Source organism: Vitis riparia, chromosome 16, assembly GCF_004353265.1.
Source record: "Vitis riparia cultivar Riparia Gloire de Montpellier isolate 1030 chromosome 16, EGFV_Vit.rip_1.0, whole genome shotgun sequence".
NCBI lineage: Eukaryota > Viridiplantae > Streptophyta > Magnoliopsida > Vitales > Vitaceae > Vitis > Vitis riparia.
This window is the reverse complement of record NC_048446.1, coordinates 20,052,891-20,069,696: the sequence shown is the minus strand read 5'-3', so window position 1 is coordinate 20,069,696 and position 16,806 is coordinate 20,052,891. Positions and strand designations below refer to the sequence as shown.

At 34.4% G+C, this 16,806-nt stretch overlaps 2 protein-coding genes across 2 annotated transcripts; both read left to right on the top strand.

The window, feature by feature from the left end:
• Positions 1 to 3,010: 3,010 nt before the first annotated feature.
• LOC117933497 lies at positions 3,011 to 9,364 on the top strand. The gene is made up of 10 exons (XM_034854878.1): positions 3,011 to 3,111; positions 3,255 to 3,427; positions 4,419 to 4,985; positions 5,170 to 6,513; positions 6,611 to 6,932; positions 7,048 to 7,309; positions 7,396 to 7,612; positions 7,843 to 8,192; positions 8,307 to 8,420; positions 9,056 to 9,364. Exons 2-10 carry the CDS (start codon positions 3,317 to 3,319, stop codon positions 9,057 to 9,059), a joined length of 3,291 nt encoding a protein of 1,096 aa, XP_034710769.1. The 5' UTR covers positions 3,011 to 3,111; positions 3,255 to 3,316; the 3' UTR covers positions 9,060 to 9,364.
• A 913-nt stretch (positions 9,365 to 10,277) lies between these two features.
• Positions 10,278 to 15,548, top strand: LOC117933496. Its single transcript, XM_034854877.1, has 9 exons — positions 10,278 to 10,294; positions 10,484 to 10,594; positions 11,258 to 11,839; positions 12,042 to 13,451; positions 13,543 to 13,867; positions 13,939 to 14,200; positions 14,293 to 14,509; positions 14,668 to 15,032; positions 15,114 to 15,548. Exons 2-9 carry the CDS (start codon positions 10,484 to 10,486, stop codon positions 15,244 to 15,246), a joined length of 3,405 nt encoding a protein of 1,134 aa, XP_034710768.1. The 5' UTR covers positions 10,278 to 10,294; the 3' UTR covers positions 15,247 to 15,548.
• Positions 15,549 to 16,806: the final 1,258 nt, after the last annotated feature.

Genomic DNA, 16,806 nt, shown 5'->3' with positions numbered 1-16,806 from the left:
TTACCTTATTAAACTTAAATTAAATCATGGTGAAATAGGGAATTAGTAGTAAAAATTTTGTTCAAAAAGGGGTAAGGTTTTTTGTTAATATTATTATTGTAAGTCATACCACCTCTTGTTAAATTTCTCAAAATCAAGTTGAGATTGTGTTTGATTAGTCATAAACTTGGAAATGAAAATCTTATTTTTAAAAATCAATTCATAGAATATGAGTGTGCGATTTTCATTCTCACAATTAATTTTATTAAAGTTACAAATTTGAAATTTCTATTAATTTTTTACTATTGCAGTTAGGGTTTATCTTGAGAATTTATGCAAATTTACATAACCCCTTTAATAATTATTTATATAAGGTAATTAACTATAGCGGAAAGGTCACATTTGGTCGATGAGATGCTAAGAGTTTGAAAGAGAGAATAGAGCATAATATAAAGTGAGGATAGAGAATGTCAATAGAATAAAGGAGATTTTTAGAAGGGTAAAGATTTATTCTCCTGTGGAAAGCAACGCTCTAGAATAATAACTCCGACATTAATTTACTCTATAATGATGTGAATGCCTCTAAAAATGATGATATATGTCTTAACAAGGCTCTACCTCTAACCACAAAATCATGATAATCAAACCGACCTTAAAGGTGCCTATTGAAATGCGTTAGTTCATACCCCAAGCTTTGCTCCTAGTTTAGGTTTTAATATCAAACACTATGTTAATGGTGATATCTTCAAAGGAGTGTGAGAAATTATTTAACTGCAAATATTTTGAAGGAGACATTAATTTTGTTATGCAACAAAAATTAAAGAGTCATTCCCCTTAGATGTATATAACATCCCCCTCAATATATTGGCATCAACCATTGGTGGACATCAATATTTCATGGACATTTGGGTACCCCAAGGATGTACTTAACGATAAGCATCTATATCCAAAGATAATAACACTATGAGTACAAACGTACTAAGGCATGAGATGCCAAAGACAGCATAGACTAGGTGTCATGTTAATGGAAAAGTATCTTAAATATGACACTTGAGTCTTTAAAACATGTGATAACCCATAATTGGTTAGACCATAATAGAGTTCACTTATTATAAGTTGAAAAATAGTATATGCAATTATTAGACCACATGGGATTTTGCAAATATGACACCATTAATAATATTTATAAAAATTAGATTTAGTTATAAACATAGATATAAACAAAAATAAATTCTTCATCTTACTTTTATGTTCTCTATGAATGATACATTTGATTTTTCAACTTCTAGTCTAAAATAAAATAATATTTTCGTGAATAAATTCTTCATATATAATGAACATTTAGCTTATAAGTTAATTTTATTTTTTTTTAAAAAATTAGACTTTATTCCTATTACCTTAAAAATTATTTAGAAATAAATATAAATTTTATATTAAAATCCCCTTAAAAAAATTGAATTCTATTATAAATAGAATTAATTCTTTCAATTCAAATTTAAGAGTAAGAATCAACCTTTTTTTAATTCTTTAACTTGTAGGCCAAAACAAAATTTTGGTTTTCCAAAATCTTTCCCTTCAGGTTTTTTCATTTGATAATTTGTTATTCTCATGACATCGTTAGGAGTTTCAATAAAATTATAATAATTACAAATTCCTACTTTAATCCATTCAATGACATAATTTGGTCATGCATATTATCATCATGACTTAATTTAGAACGTGATACGAACATATAATATTTATAATATAGCTTCCAATATAAGTGTCTAATTATGAATAATTTAATTATAATAAAATGAAAATTTTGTATGTCTTCAAGTTATGAAATAATCTTTGTATAACTTTTGCATATCAAATTGATAATTTTATTATGCAATAGAATTATATGTATAATTTTAAAAATTCTATACATAATTTTTAGCTATATAATTGCTAAATGACAATTTTATTTTGTATAACTTTTGTTTATGGAACAAATTTAGAAATTGTAAATAAAAATCATAATAATAAAAATAGAATAATCAAAATATGAGTATTTAAAGATAATAAAGACGTGTTTGGTAATTGTTTTCAAAAATAATTTTTTATTCTTTAAAATAATACAAAAAAGGAAGTTAGAAAATAAATAAAAAATTATTGTTAAAAATAGAAAATAGTTTTAAAAAACATCTTTTAATTATTTTTACTTTTCTTGATGATTGTTTTTTTATAAATAAATATGAAGAATGATTAAAAATAAAATACTATGTAAAAAACTATTTTTAAAATATATTTAGAAACATAAAAAATAAGTTAAAAATATATTAGGTCTCGAAATAAATTTTTGTTCTATAATCATCATAATTTATTTTCAGAAACTGTATTTTAGAACTGTTTTTAGAAATAATTACCAAAAAAACCTCAAACTACATGCATTTCTAGTAACATGGGGATCAAAGAAAAAAAAAGAAGAAAAAAAAAAAAGAAAAAAAAAAGAGAGGAAATTTAGAGAAAGAGAAGTTATATACTTCAACACTATCCAGGAAATGGTGTCACCCACAAAATTCTCCACCTGCTAATAACATTTTCGTTTAAATTGAATACAAGAAACAAGAGAAAATTGGTTAAATAACAATTTACAAATGTTTTTCCACTAAGACCCAAAAATAGTATTATCATGTTTGAAAATAAGAAACAATCCACCAATCATAATGCATGGAATATTCAATTCTTTCATCTTCTGCACTACACTTCCCTTAGCTACCAAGAAAAAACAAAGTTGACTTACTTGACCATTAAGTCTTCCTAATAACTTCTCCCCACCTTCCCCTTTCACTTTCTGTGTGATACAAGGACGTCATTGTCCTCATCCTCTCTCTGCTTTAGGTGGCCCCCCCATCTTTTTTTTTGTTCTTCTTCTTTTCCTAGTCTTCTGCATGTAAGTTACTTGTATTACTGTAGTATTATTACAATACTCATATACTGCAGTGGGCGGTGAGTTCACTGAGTTTGTGGCAACTGTACGGATAGAATAATACTTGTATTCTTTAGTAATTGTTTCTCAATTGATTTTTTTTTTTGGGATTCGTACGGACATTTTGTTTCTTATTCGTTAAGCAGGCTTTGCCTTTTTTGAAAGCAAAAAAGGTTATGGTAATGGGTATTCAATTCCTTGATCTTATTTTATGTTTCTTTCTTGTACATGGAATTTGGCTAGTTTCTGCAACTGGGTTCCTCTCTTTTGATCATTTTCTTCAGTGTTAGGTGACATTCCTTGTGTTTTTCCGATTTTGAAGGTTGATTGGGACGAGAGTGGAACTGGGTTTTTGGGATTTGATCATTCAGAGAAGGAGAAAAGATGAGGAGGGTGAATGTGAGGAGAGTAACAGGCACTGGAGGAAACTTGACAGATGTGGTGTTCTCTTGGTCTCTGGATAATGTCCTCGATGAAAACTTTTACAAGAGACAGGTTTGGATTTCATTTCCCTTTCAATTGTTATTAGCAATTTAATTATAACCCTTTTGGGATATTTATGAATAGAATTTTGCTTGCTCTGGCACACACAATCCACAACAATATCATAGATAGGGTTGATTGTTCCTAGAATCATCTTATATTTGAAGCTGAGAAATACACCAGGGAAAGATTCCTTCTATGATCATCCTCCTGTCTACTTGAGGTTCTGAATCATATTTGAAAAGATCAAATATGTTTTTAATGTAATTTTGGGTAGAGATGCTTGCATGTAGTGGTTTTATCAATTAGAGAAGGAAGTGTTTCTGTTTAACAATGGAAAATTTGGGGCTTAGAGTTGTGCTTTCATGCCCTTTTCTGATCAATGTACCATCTGGTTTAAGAGAGAATCTTATGAATTCTGCTAGGATTTTCTTGTTTGCAGATTATGGAATCTGTAGGGGTCTTGTGGCATGGAAGCCAATAATTCTCTGATGTATTTGGGGTTCAATAAAATGCATATGGGTTACACTCAATTGACCAGGAAATGGAAGTTGAATATTGTCTAGCTGCTCTACTTTTAGGTCACGTTTGGTACGCTGAATAGAGCATGGGAAGGGGAAATCAATTCTTTTCTCATTCATTTATGTGCTTGGATTGTTTTTTAGTATGCGAACATGAATAAGAATTCATTAGTATGGAAACCAAATCTCACTCTTACTAGAATTTCGATTCCTCTCTTCTACATGGTCTTGTGATCACCTTCATTCTCATCCTATTTCTGTACCTATTTCTACATATCAAACACACCCTTAATGTAAACCATGACAGGAATTCATATTTCAGTTTCATTTCTTCTGTGTACATACATTTATAAGCTCAATGCAGATTTGTAGTTGGTTTATCATTTCTTTTCCTCACAAGCATTGTCCTCATGAACTTCTATTTTACTTGCTCACTTAGTATTCAAACTTCAACCCTTCACTCTGGATATGTTCTATAACAGGTGGGAAAGATACCAATGGAATTCTTGTCGAAGCCTGTTTACATGACATCGTTCATTCCCGCACTTCTTGAGGAAATACGTGCTGATTTGTTGTCAAGCATGAAAACAGTATTTGAGGACCCTGCAAGTGATCCACCTGTGCGTGAAGTACAGTTTGTTGAAGAATCTACACGATATGATCCTCCAAAAAACTTGTTGTATAATATTTCACTGAAAGGTGAGAGAGTTGCAGAAAATGATGCTGTAACATATAAGCCTGAGAACGGAGACATTATCGCACTGACAGATACGAGACCAAATAGTATTGATGATTCAAAGAGGTCTGAAAGATCTTATCTTATTGCTTTCATTCAAGGATCAAGAAAAGACTCAGATGAATTTCAAATTGTGTCATCGAAGCCCATTGAATTTGAACAAAACATGCAGGAGGATGGGAAGAGAAATACCCTTTATGCTGTTTTTCTAATAAATTTGACAACAAATATTTGCATATGGAATTCATTGACCCAGGGCCTTCAAGGGGGCAGCATGGCAATCATTGAAAAAGTGCTGCGACCTAATTCCTATGTAAGAATTGGTATTCATTTCTTAGACCTATGTTAACATTTCTATAGATCTTTTTTTACAGTATTGTTGTCTTCCTCTGTTAGGCTTATTCCTGTTAGCAACAAGTATGAAGTTATTTCCATTTACATATCATGGGAATTCTGTTAAAATCATTGCTTATTTCTGTTATGTTTATGTCTTACAGGCTGGGGGTAGATGTAAAATCTGCTCCTCTGGTTCTGTATCAGATTCAGTGGCCAGAATTAATTCTTTTAAGCTAAACAGGTCCCAAAAAGCAGCTGTTTTAAGCTGTCTTGCTACAGCAAACTGTCATCATCAGAACAGTGTGGAACTAATAAAAGGCCCTCCTGGGACAGGGAAAACAAATACGGTTGGTTCATTATTGTGTGCACTCTTAGGGATGAAATGCAGAACGCTTGCTTGTGCCCCAACTAATATTGCTGTATTAGAAGTTGCAGCACGGGTTTTGAGCTTGGTTGAAGAGTCACTTGAATATGATGCTTATGGACTGGGAGATATTGTTCTTTTCGGGAGTAGTGAGGGTATGAATATTGATGATGATAGCGATCTTCATGATGTCTTTCTTGACACCCGTGCTAGGATTCTAGTACGGTGTTTTGCTCGACATTCTGGGTGGAAACACTGTTTAGAGTCTATGATAAATTTGCTTGAAGGAACTAAGGAAGACTGTATTTTGTACATGGAGGACAGAACAAATAAAGACAATAACAGACATAAGGAGAAGAAGCATGAGAAGGGAATTCTTGAAGATGAGAAACTAGAAATCTGTAAGGAAAGAGAGGAGGTTCAATACTTCGAAGATCCGAAGAGCAAGAAAATTTGGAAGATGGTTGGTGGTCAAACCTCAAAAGGAAAGAAAAACAAGGAGAGACAGCCCAAGGTACCTTCTCCAGAAACCAACAAATTACTGTATGGGGCGAAAGAGGACAAGGGTGAACTTACTCAAAACAAAAATAACAGAGTGGCTACTGGTGGACACCATGATTTTCTAATGTCTGAGAAGTTTGTTGAAAGGTTTGATTTCGTAGGAGAGCAGCTGAAGCTTTTCACTGAAGCTCTGTATACCCATTTACCAACTTCCTTCATTTCATTGGAAGTGGTAAAAGACATGGTTAGAGCTCTTGATTTGCTGGAACACCTGAAGGAAGTCCTCCATGAATGTGAAGATGTGGGAAAATGTGCTGATCTCCTTCCTGAATTATATAGCACCAGAGAAGAGTGCCTTCAAAGTCTCAAATGCCTTTGTAAAAAAATCACTCTTCCAAATTTTTATACAGATGATAAAATCAAAAAGTTTTGTTTGGAAAAGGCTTGTTTGCTTTTCTGCACTGCTTCAAGCTCAGTTAAATTGAAGATGAAGGGAATGACACCAGTTGAATTGTTGGTTATAGATGAAGCCGCTCAGCTAAAGGAATGTGAATCAACCATTCCTTTACAAATTTCTGGTCTGCGCCATGCTATTCTAGTGGGGGATGAGATGCAACTACCAGCATTAGTCAAGAGCAAGGTTTTGGATACTATCTTATTTTTCTTCCTTTGTCTTGAATAAATATCATGCAAAAATCTTCTTCCCTTCTTGACATCTGAAATAATTACTGTGTTAGATTTCAGAGAAGGCGGGATTTGGAAGAAGTTTGTTCGAGAGGCTGGTATTGTTAAAACATGAGTACCACCTTCTCAATATCCAGTATCGGATGCATCCGTCAATAAGTTTTTTTCCAAATAAGGAGTTCTACGAGAATCAGATTTCTGATGCTCCAAATGTTAAAGATAGAAGCTACGAGAAGCAGTTTCTTCAAGGAAGCATGTATGGGCCATACTCTTTTGTGAATGTAGCATATGGAAAAGAGGAATTTGAAAACCATAGCTCAAGAAACATGGTGGAGGTTGCTGTTGTATCTGAGGTAGTTACAAGTCTTTTTAAAGGTAAGCTTTAATTATCATTTGAGACCCCATATTGCTACCAAGTGTTTGCTTTGATACTAGATCAACAAGTAGGGAAATTTCCAATTTCTGACTTTTAATTGTTTACCCATTACAGAATCTGTCTCCAAGAAACAGAAGGTTAGTGTTGGTGTGATATCACCCTACAAAGCTCAAGTTATAGCAATTCAGGAAAAACTTGGAAAGATATACAATACAGATGAAGAAAGTGACTTCTCTGTCAAAGTTTGCACGGTTGATGGGTTTCAAGGCGGTGAAGAGGATGTTATTATTATCTCAACTGTCAGAGGTAATGAGAAGGGCTTAGTGGGTTTCCTTTCCAAACGTCAAAGAGCAAATGTGTCTCTTACACGAGCAAGGTATTACTCTGCATTCCAGAATATGAATTAGTTTGATTCTCTTTATTGGTGTTGCTAGTAAGAGGTGAGCTATTTTCTTTGCCTAGGCATTGCCTCTGGATATTCGGGGAAAGTAAAACTCTAGTAGAAAGTGGCACTGTTTGGAAGAGAGTTGTGGAGGATGCCAAAGAGCGAGGGTGTTTCTATAATGCTAGTGCGGAAAAGAACCTGGCTCAGGCTATGGCTATATCCCTGGTTGAGCAAGGCCAACTTGATGATTTACATGATATAGCTTCTCTACTATTCGGGAAGGCAAGATGGAAAGTATGCTGATTTCTTCTTACTTATTTTCTTTATGGGTACTCATTTTTCATATCATTCTATCCTCATGCATGGAACCAATCCCTAATTGAGATGAGTGAATGCCAGGAATTGTGAAGAAAAAAGTTCATATTTTTCAAAGCTGTTACTTTCAAAATTGTGAAGAATTTCTTCACAATATTCTAGCTTAATTGGTTCATGTTAAAAGTGCTTACATTGATCTCTTTTGGTAGGTTTTCTTCAGTGACGAGTTCTGGGAATCCATGGTCAGCATCTTCAACACCGAGGTTCACAAGGAAGTGGTTTCTCTGTTAGAGAAGCTCTCAAGGGGTTGGCGTCTCAAAGACAGAAACTTCTATACCATACATGGGAATCTTTTGGTCCAGTACAATGTAATCGGGCAGTTCAATCTACTGTGGTCTGTAGACATCCTTGAGGATGACTCATATTGCATCCAGATTCTGAAGGTTTGTGATATCGTGTCATTTCGTGAAACATCAAGAGCAGTGAAGCAGCTTTGTTTCTTATTTGAAAATTACACAGACGACCGCATCCAACGCTGCAAATTCAAACGTTTAGAAGGGTAATGCAATTTTATGTATTGGCAGATCATTTTATTTTAAAATTACTGCTCACTTCCCATTATCGTCTTCATGAACAAGAGGCTAATGACTGGAAATTTGTTCAATAAACACAGGAAGCTTGAAGTTCCTATGATATGGCCAATCAATCACGATGGTTGCTCTGTAGAGGTGTCAAATTCATTTGCATCACTAAGCCTAGATGATCAATTGGAAGAATATGCTTACAAGTGAGTACCCTTTTTTTCAGTATAGCTTCATTATGTAGCAATAGGTTTTTGCTTTAGAGTTTCTTATATATATTAATGAGGAAAATAATGCAGTATTGAAGGTGTAATTTTGAGGTATGCATGTAAGAAAAACGAACTCTATCGGACAAATCAGAAACATTTACTTGAAAACAATTTTTGCCTCTTGTTTGATGCAGAATAATAGCATACTAGCCTAGGCTTTTTCACATGCCAGTGTATGTTTGAACTTAAAGAATCTAACACATTTTCTCATTGTGGGAGATATTGATCATTCAATCAAAGTACTACATGAAATTTTTAATCTTTTTCCTCTTCCTCTATCCCTATCCCATAGGTAAAGTGCCCTTTCTTCTACATCTATATGAATCCATATAACTACATTCCTTGATACCTGCCAAGGAAAAATGGTAAGGAGATCCCAAATTGATCAGTCAGTTTGAGCTTATATCCATGCAGTCATGCAATCTTCAAACAAGAGTCCATTTTCTGAAAGACCCTCGCTTTCGTGCTTTGGTGGGTCTTTGAGATAATTTCAATGACCTATATTGTGCTATTTAAATTTTATGTTATTGACATTAAACTCATTCAATTTTTTTTTTTTTACATATTTTCAGCTGAAAGATTTAAGAGGATGGAGTTGGGAAGACAGCTTTTGGCTATGGCATACTGAAACAAATTTCCTATACACTAGAGGTGGCTTGACTTGGATTTGGAGGATCTTCATAGTCTTTTTCTTTACTTTTTTTTTTCTTTTTTTTAACATATGGTTATTACTTCTAGGGTTTGTTTGTATTGTCACTTAAGATGTGAGAACTGCCTTTGGTATTGTAAATATGAGTGGGTTTTAGCTTGGAAATTATTCTATGCCCTGTTTGGATTTTCTCACCTTATTACACTTTTATCACCTACAGAAGTTTTCTGCATTTGTATGTAGATTTAGCACTACAAATTTTGTCATGCTTGTCATACTACCACCAACAAAATTTCTCAAATCTAGCTGAATGATTTATTATTAGTTGGTCAATTCACAAGTAGTATTCCATTCATAGCTTTCAATGCCCATTACCTACATCCAAACAAGGTTTATGAAACATTTACTCAATCAATTGGCTTCTGAAATTTACAACCTTAAATTTTAAGAACATTTTTGAAGTTAAAAATAGAAAATAAAATCCAAACAAGCATTAAATAATTTGCTTTTTCCTAAAAATTATACTTTGGGTATTGTTTTTTGCACCTATTTCTAAATGATGAGCCTCGTGGATATCGATTTGATTAGCATTAAACCATTAACTACCTAAAATAAATTAAACAACAAAATTTTCCATTTTTGAAAACACAAACAGCCTTCTTGGGCTAAGAAGAGTCTTAATGGAAGAACATGAATCTTCCCAATTGAAACCTGCTCACTTTTCCTTAGGTAGTAAGCAAAACAAAAAACAAACAGATTCCACTGCTCTTACCTTCTTTCCCCTGGAATTCCCAATTGAAACCTGCTCACTTTTCCTTAGGCGGTAAGCAAAACAAAAAACAAACAGATTCCACTGCTCTTACCTTCTTTCCCCTGGAATCTTTCTTTTCCACCTTCCTTTGTTCTTTCCTGGATTTCCTTTATGGTGAAGTCATCTGTATGAAAGCAAAGAATCAGAATGGAGAATACAGAGCAATGAACAATGGCAGTGATAGTATGAACGTAGAATATTAAAAGAAGTACCCATTCATGTTCCTACCTATTGACTTGGTGTCAACGGTTTCCTTCCTATTATCTTCTACACTAACCTACTTTATTCTAGCGTCCGTACAGCTTCTTTTTTCTCACTGCCCAGCAGCCTTTACTTTTGTTGTCTTTAAAGGTACGAGGGAACCTTGGAAGAAAGAGGCATATATGCACACACTAATGGAGATGTCCCACTGATAAGGACCTTCATTGACCTTTCAAATTTACTTAGTCATGAAGTAGTCTTGTTTATATCTCTATTTTCCAATGCTGTTGATGTTTATTGCAAAACTGAATCTGGGTTTTGGCATTTGATAATCAAAAGATGGAGAGGATGCAAGGAAGGAAGGCAGAGAATGAAGACAGAAGCTTGGTAGATTTGGTGTTTTCCTGGTCTCTAAGAGATGTACTTTACAAAGATCTTTACAGAAATAAGGTATGCAGTATTTTTTGCTTCTGTTTATGATCCTAATGCATAAGAGTCTAGGCATGAATTTGACTTCCATCAACACAAAAATAAAAACAACAATATGATTCATGTTAAGTAGATGAATAAATCAAACAAAGCATGCATCAAATTGATCTCATCCTCTCTGTTTAGAGGGTTCCACTCAGAATATAGTCATGAAACTGAAGTTGGCTAGAGATTTATTTACAGAGTAGGATCATGTCCTATTGATATTTGACAAAACAAGTATATTTCCCAGCAAATTGAGGTTGGGCTTGAACCCGTTTAGGAGACATATCCATAAACTGAACCTAAGAATTCCCGGTATGTTTCCAATTCAATTGAGGTTGGCTGGGATATATGTATAAGCCATTTTGGCAATCAGATAAAAGGGTTACTCTTCTTGTCTACCTATGATAAAGGTCTTCAAGCATGGAAGAGATATAACTACAAAAAAACCCGAGAAATCTGGATATGGATTCAGTAAAGACTGTATAGTTGAATAATGTCAGTTCCCTAATGACCAGGAGAGAAAATATGAATGATCTAACTAGAAAATCAAAATTTTGGTTAATCTCTTTATATGCATGCATAAGAATAATGTGTCTTGCTTCCCCATCAAATAGTAATGAATTATATGTTATCTAACAGGTCAGGAAGATCCCGGATACATTCTTGTCAACATCTCATTACTTGACATCATTCATTAACCCACTTATTGAGGAAACGCATGCTGATTTGTCTTCAAGTATGACTACATTGGCCCGGGCACCTATATGTGAAGTGCTCTCGGTCAAAATATCCAAAGATTATAAGCCTCCTAGAGACTTGTTCTACGAAATTTCATTGAAGAGACTGAGGGATACTGCAAATGAAGCAGGAATATATGAACCTGAGAAAGGAGATCTCATTGCATTTACAGATGTAAGACCAAAATGCATTAGTGATTTAGACAGGCCTAAGAGACCATATGTTATTGCTTTAGTGCAGGGACCACTGGGTGAAACTTCTAACAAACTTCCAATACTCTCTTCAAAACCCATAGAGTGCTTTGAACATAGGATGGAGATGGATCATAAGAGAGAAACAGAGGTGGATAAGAAGAAAGAAACTCTTTTTGCTGTTTTTCTCATAAATATGACAACGAATCTTCGTATATGGAAGGCATTGCATTTGGGTCAGGAAAGGGGCAACATGAGTTTAATTGAGAAAGTGCTGCAATCTGATTCTGCTGTAAGAATTGTGATGTATTTCTCCCTTAATGTTTTTGACAATATTTGTTTATCATCCTTTGTTTCCATGTTAAAGCAAATATGAAGCAACTGCATTTTACACACTGGCATCCAAACAACACCCTTTCTTGGCATTATTTACTGAATTATTTCAAGAGAAGAAATTTGTTTAAATCCCTGATCAACGTTGTATTGTCTTACAGGCTGAGAACACATGTACTCTCTGCTTCTCCAACCCTGCATCAGTTTGGGACCCCATAACCCGTCCTTTTAATCTAAATGACTCTCAACAAGCTGCTCTTTCAAGCTGCGTTGCAGCAAGGAAGTGTGATCATCAAAATAGCGTAAAACTAATATGGGGGCCTCCTGGGACTGGAAAAACAAAGACAGTTGGTACATTATTGTTTGTGCTCTTTAGGATGAAATGCAGGACAGTTACATGTGCCCCAACTAATATTGCAGTGATAGAAGTCACAACACGGCTGGTGAGGTTGGTTAGAGAGTCAATAGAATGTGGCAGTTATGGACTGGGAGATATAGTTCTATTTGGGAATGGAGAAAGAATGAAGATTGATAAGCATGATGACCTTCTTGATGTCTTTCTTAATTTCCGTATCAATATTCTGGCCAGGTGTTTTGCTCCTCTTTCTGGTTGGAAACATTCTGTAGAAAGTATGATGAGTTTGCTTGAAGACCCTGAAGAATTGTACGATAAGTATCTGAAGGAAAGCGGAGAGAAAGATGATGAAGATGAGGAAGAGGATGAGGAGGAGGAGGAGGAGGAGGAGGGAATTCTCAGAGATGAAAAGCTAGAAATCAATCGAGAAAGAGAAGGAAAGATCCATCCACAATATTTCAAAGATGTGAAGGAAAAGAAAATTTGGAGGAATATTATTAATCAAACCTTGAAAAAGAACAAGAAAAAACAGCAGGAGAGTGTATCTTCTCAGGAGAATGACCAATTGAAAGATGATAAAGGAGAGAATGAGGATGAGCTCGCCCAAAAAAAGAACAACAAAATGGTAGCCAGTGGAAAGAATGATGGTTTGTTAACATTCCAAGAGTTTGTAAAGAAAAGATTTGATTCCACTGGAGAGAAACTTAAGTTTTGTATCATCAATTTGTATACCCACTTACCAACTTCATTCATTTCTATAGAAGTTGCAAAGAACATGATCAAAGCCCTTGGTTTACTAGAATCCACTGCAACTTTGCTGCATAGTAGTACTGTCTCCTTCAAGCGGTTGAAGGAAAACATCTGTGAATTTGAACATGTAGGAAAAGCAGTTGATCAATTTTCCAAATTGCACCGGTACAGACAAGAGTGCCTTCAAATACTCAGATGCCTTCATCAGACACTCCCTGTTCCAACTTTTTTCTTATATGATGAAATAAAAAACTTTTGCTTGTGCAATGCAAGCTTGATTTTCTGCACTGCTTCTAGCTCAGCAAAATTACACATGGCAGGAATGAAGCCCTTTGAATTATTGGTTATTGATGAAGCTGCTCAGCTTAAAGAATGTGAGTCAGCCATTCCTCTACAACTTGCTGGTCTCCGCCACGCCATTCTTATAGGGGATGAGCTGCAACTACCAGCAATGGTTAAAAGCAAGGTTTTGGACTACTTTATCCTTTTTTTTTTTTCATAAATTATCAAAGGTTCTTCTTGTTTGATATCTGAAACATTCACCATGTTAAAATTAGATTTCTACAAGTGCTGAATTTGGAAGAAGTTTGTTTGAGAGACTGGTATCATTGGGACACAGGAAGCACCTTCTCAATCTTCAGTATAGAATGCATCCATCTATTAGCTTATTTCCAAATCAGGAATTCTACAACAATCAGATTTCAGATGCTCCCAATGTCAAAGAAAGAAGCTACAAGAGGTGTTTCCTTCAGGGAGACATGTATGGTAGCTACTCTTTTATTAATGTAGCCTATGGAAAAGAGGAACAAATTAACAGCCATAGCACTAGAAACATGGTGGAGGTAGTGGCAGTCTCAGAGATAGTTGCAAAGCTTTTCAAAGGTATGCTGTTACAGTGACAAAAGTGTTTTTTAGCTCTTCCCTTGATTATTTTTTGTTCACATTCATTGCAGAATCTGTTGCCAACAAACAGAAGGTTAGTGTTGGTGTTATATCTCCATACAATGCTCAAGTTTTTGCCATTCAAGAAAAACTTGGAAAGACATACAGTACAAGTACACACAGTGACTTCTCTGTGAGTGTTCGTTCTGTTGATGGGTTTCAAGGTGGAGAGGAGGATGTCATTATCATCTCAACCGTAAGAAGTAATTTGAATGGAAAAGTAGGTTTTCTTTCCAATTGGCAAAGAGCAAATGTGGCTCTGACCCGAGCAAGGTATTACTCCTTATAGTCCAGAACAAGGTGCAAATTATGAGTCTCTTTATCACTGATTTGCAAGTAAAGATTATGCTTTGTTCTATGTGTAGGCATTGCCTCTGGATATTAGGGAATGGTCCAACTTTAGCAAACAGTGGCACTATATGGACAAAATTGGTCAGCAATGCCAAAGCTCGTGGGTGTTTCTATAATGTTGAAGATGACAAGAACTTGGCTCAGGCTATTGCCACATCCTTGGTCGAGCATGGCTATTTTCATCTTTTACAGAATATGGATTCATTACTATTTAGGGAAGCAAGATGGAAAGTATGTTATTTTACAGTTTCATTATTTCCTTGATGGGTTCCCACTCTGATGCCTTTATTTCTATCCTCTTCCCTGGAATCAAAACCTAAAAATGAGAGCACTAGAACTAGTTTGTTCTAACCTGGCTAATGAATTGGCTTACATTTATTTCTTTACAGGTCTGTTTCAGCGACGATTTTTGGAAGTCCCTGGCTAAAATTAATAGGACAGAGATTAACAAGGAAGTGCTCCGTCTACTGGAGAAGCTTTCAAGCGGATGGCGTAGTCCTAACAATGAGAAAATTCCCAATGCCATAACCGGGACTTGTTCTGAGCTTTTCCAGCAGTACAAGGTCAATGGGCTACTCGATCTAGTTTGGACTACAGACATTTTCAAGGAAAATTCAAACTGCACCCAAGTTTTGAAGGTTTGGGACATTCTACCACGGTCTGAAACATCAAAACTAGCTAGGCGTCTAGAAACCTTGCTTGGGAACTATACAGTGAATGACATGAATCGCTGCAAAGTCAAATGCATAGAAGGGTAATGCACCGTTTTATCTATTTCATGGTGTTATATTCTTCTGCTCTTTAAGGCTAATGATGAGAAAATGATTTGATACAGGAATTTAGAAGTTCCTATGAGATGGCCAGGGAACATGAACGACACTGGGAAGAGTCTCCTCCTTGGAGATGACCCAGGAGAGTGGCTGTCAAGGTCAATTGCATCACTCAGGATATGGGATAAATCAGATTGATCTGCTGCAAGATTCAGGTGAGATCACAGAAAAACAATAAAAGGGCTGCTGTGTTTTGTATTGGTAGTATACCATATATGATCATCTGAACTACAAAATGGAGAGCAGAGAGGTTTCTACAGAATGGGGCTGAGAAAGGGGATGATGATGATGATGCCTATGAATAATCATTCTTGAATTCAGCACAGAAATTGTTCGACTATAAGCGATATAGCTTTAAACTTTATTGAAATTTGTAAATGTTCAACAATGGCAGTATGTTCGCGTATTGATTCGATAGTATGATTAGCAAATGTTGGTGAGATCGAGCCGTTTCTGGTAAAAACTAAGAAATGCGAAGCATAATCATACCCAAAAAAACACTAAAATTCGAGTTTATTAGGGTATTACAGACGCGATTTTTGAGGAAGGCCTTAGAATCGAGCAAACTGCATTAACTGGAAAATGAAAACAACAAGTCCTCTGTTTGTTTGCCAAGAAAGTGTAGGAAGGAAAAAGGAATAGAACGAGAAAGCTTCGAATTTCTATCGTCTTTTCCCAGCATTTTCTTGGCAATCAAACAGAAAATATGACACGAAGAGGACGGAGTAGTTCTTACAGACGAGAAGTTCACAACACGAGTTGCTGGCAAAACGACGTCGTAGGTGGGAGCGGCCACTGCTAATATGCAACGACATTTTTTTTTATTTTTGCTACTAATTTAAAATTAAATTATGGATATTTATCATGTAATGTATTTGAAATGAATTGGATGGCTTAGACAGAAATAATTTGAAAAACTTTGGGGATTTTCGTAATTTCGTGTCATAATATTTTTAAAATATTTTTCTAAAAGAATACAAAATACAAACCCTTAAAACTTTATGAAAAAATTTATATTTTTATCAAATAGTATAAGAGTACATTTGACAATGATTTTACAAAATATTTATAGCATTTTTAATACTCGAAAGATGAAAATTTTCAAATTTTAAAAAAGTTAAAAACATTATTTAAAATTACTATCAAAGCACTTTAAAACTAATAAAATTATTTAAATAGAATTGTTAATAATGTCATACTACTGAAATTTTCTTTATTTTTTATTAAAAATAAAAATTGCTTTTTCAAAAAACACATTTAATAATTTTTTGATAGAAAAGAGTTTTTTATCCAAATTTATTTTGAAAATATGATATTTTATTTTTTAATCATTTTCACTTATTTTTTAGGGAGTGTTTTAAAAAATAATTGTATAAACATGAATAATAATAAAAGTAAACTAAAACATTATAATAAATGTTATATTTAATATTTATGGTATATATAAAAATACAAATAACCAGTTGAAACCATTATGAGTTTATAAACAGATTTTTATTCTTAAAACCATCATAAGCTTGTTTTTAAAATTGTTTTCATTGTCTTTTTTGGAACCATTTTAAAAAATGTTGGATCGGGTTTTAACTATCTCGTTTAAAAACCAATTGGTGTTCAATAAGAGTAGGCCAAACTTTTTATGACATTCGATATCATATCCTGTAGGCCTATTTTAAGAGTCGTCATTTGGGTGACCCATCC

What these genes read in the sequence shown, in the direction of transcription:
- LOC117933497 (XM_034854878.1), top strand. Translation starts at nt 3,317, where the DNA reads ATGAGGAGGGTGAATGTGAGGAGAGTAACAGGCACTGGAGGAAACTTG. An exon ending in TGCTGCGACCTAATTCCTAT is followed by an intron (nt 4,986 to 5,169) that starts GTAAGAATTGGT and finishes TATGTCTTACAG; the next exon opens with GCTGGGGGTAGATGTAAAAT. An exon ending in CAGCATTAGTCAAGAGCAAG is followed by an intron (nt 6,514 to 6,610) that starts GTTTTGGATACT and finishes TTACTGTGTTAG; the next exon opens with ATTTCAGAGAAGGCGGGATT.
- LOC117933496 (XM_034854877.1), top strand. Translation starts at nt 10,484, where the DNA reads ATGGAGAGGATGCAAGGAAGGAAGGCAGAGAATGAAGACAGAAGCTTG. An exon ending in AGTTGCAAAGCTTTTCAAAG is followed by an intron (nt 13,868 to 13,938) that starts GTATGCTGTTAC and finishes CATTCATTGCAG; the next exon opens with AATCTGTTGCCAACAAACAG. An exon ending in TTAGGGAAGCAAGATGGAAA is followed by an intron (nt 14,510 to 14,667) that starts GTATGTTATTTT and finishes ATTTCTTTACAG; the next exon opens with GTCTGTTTCAGCGACGATTT.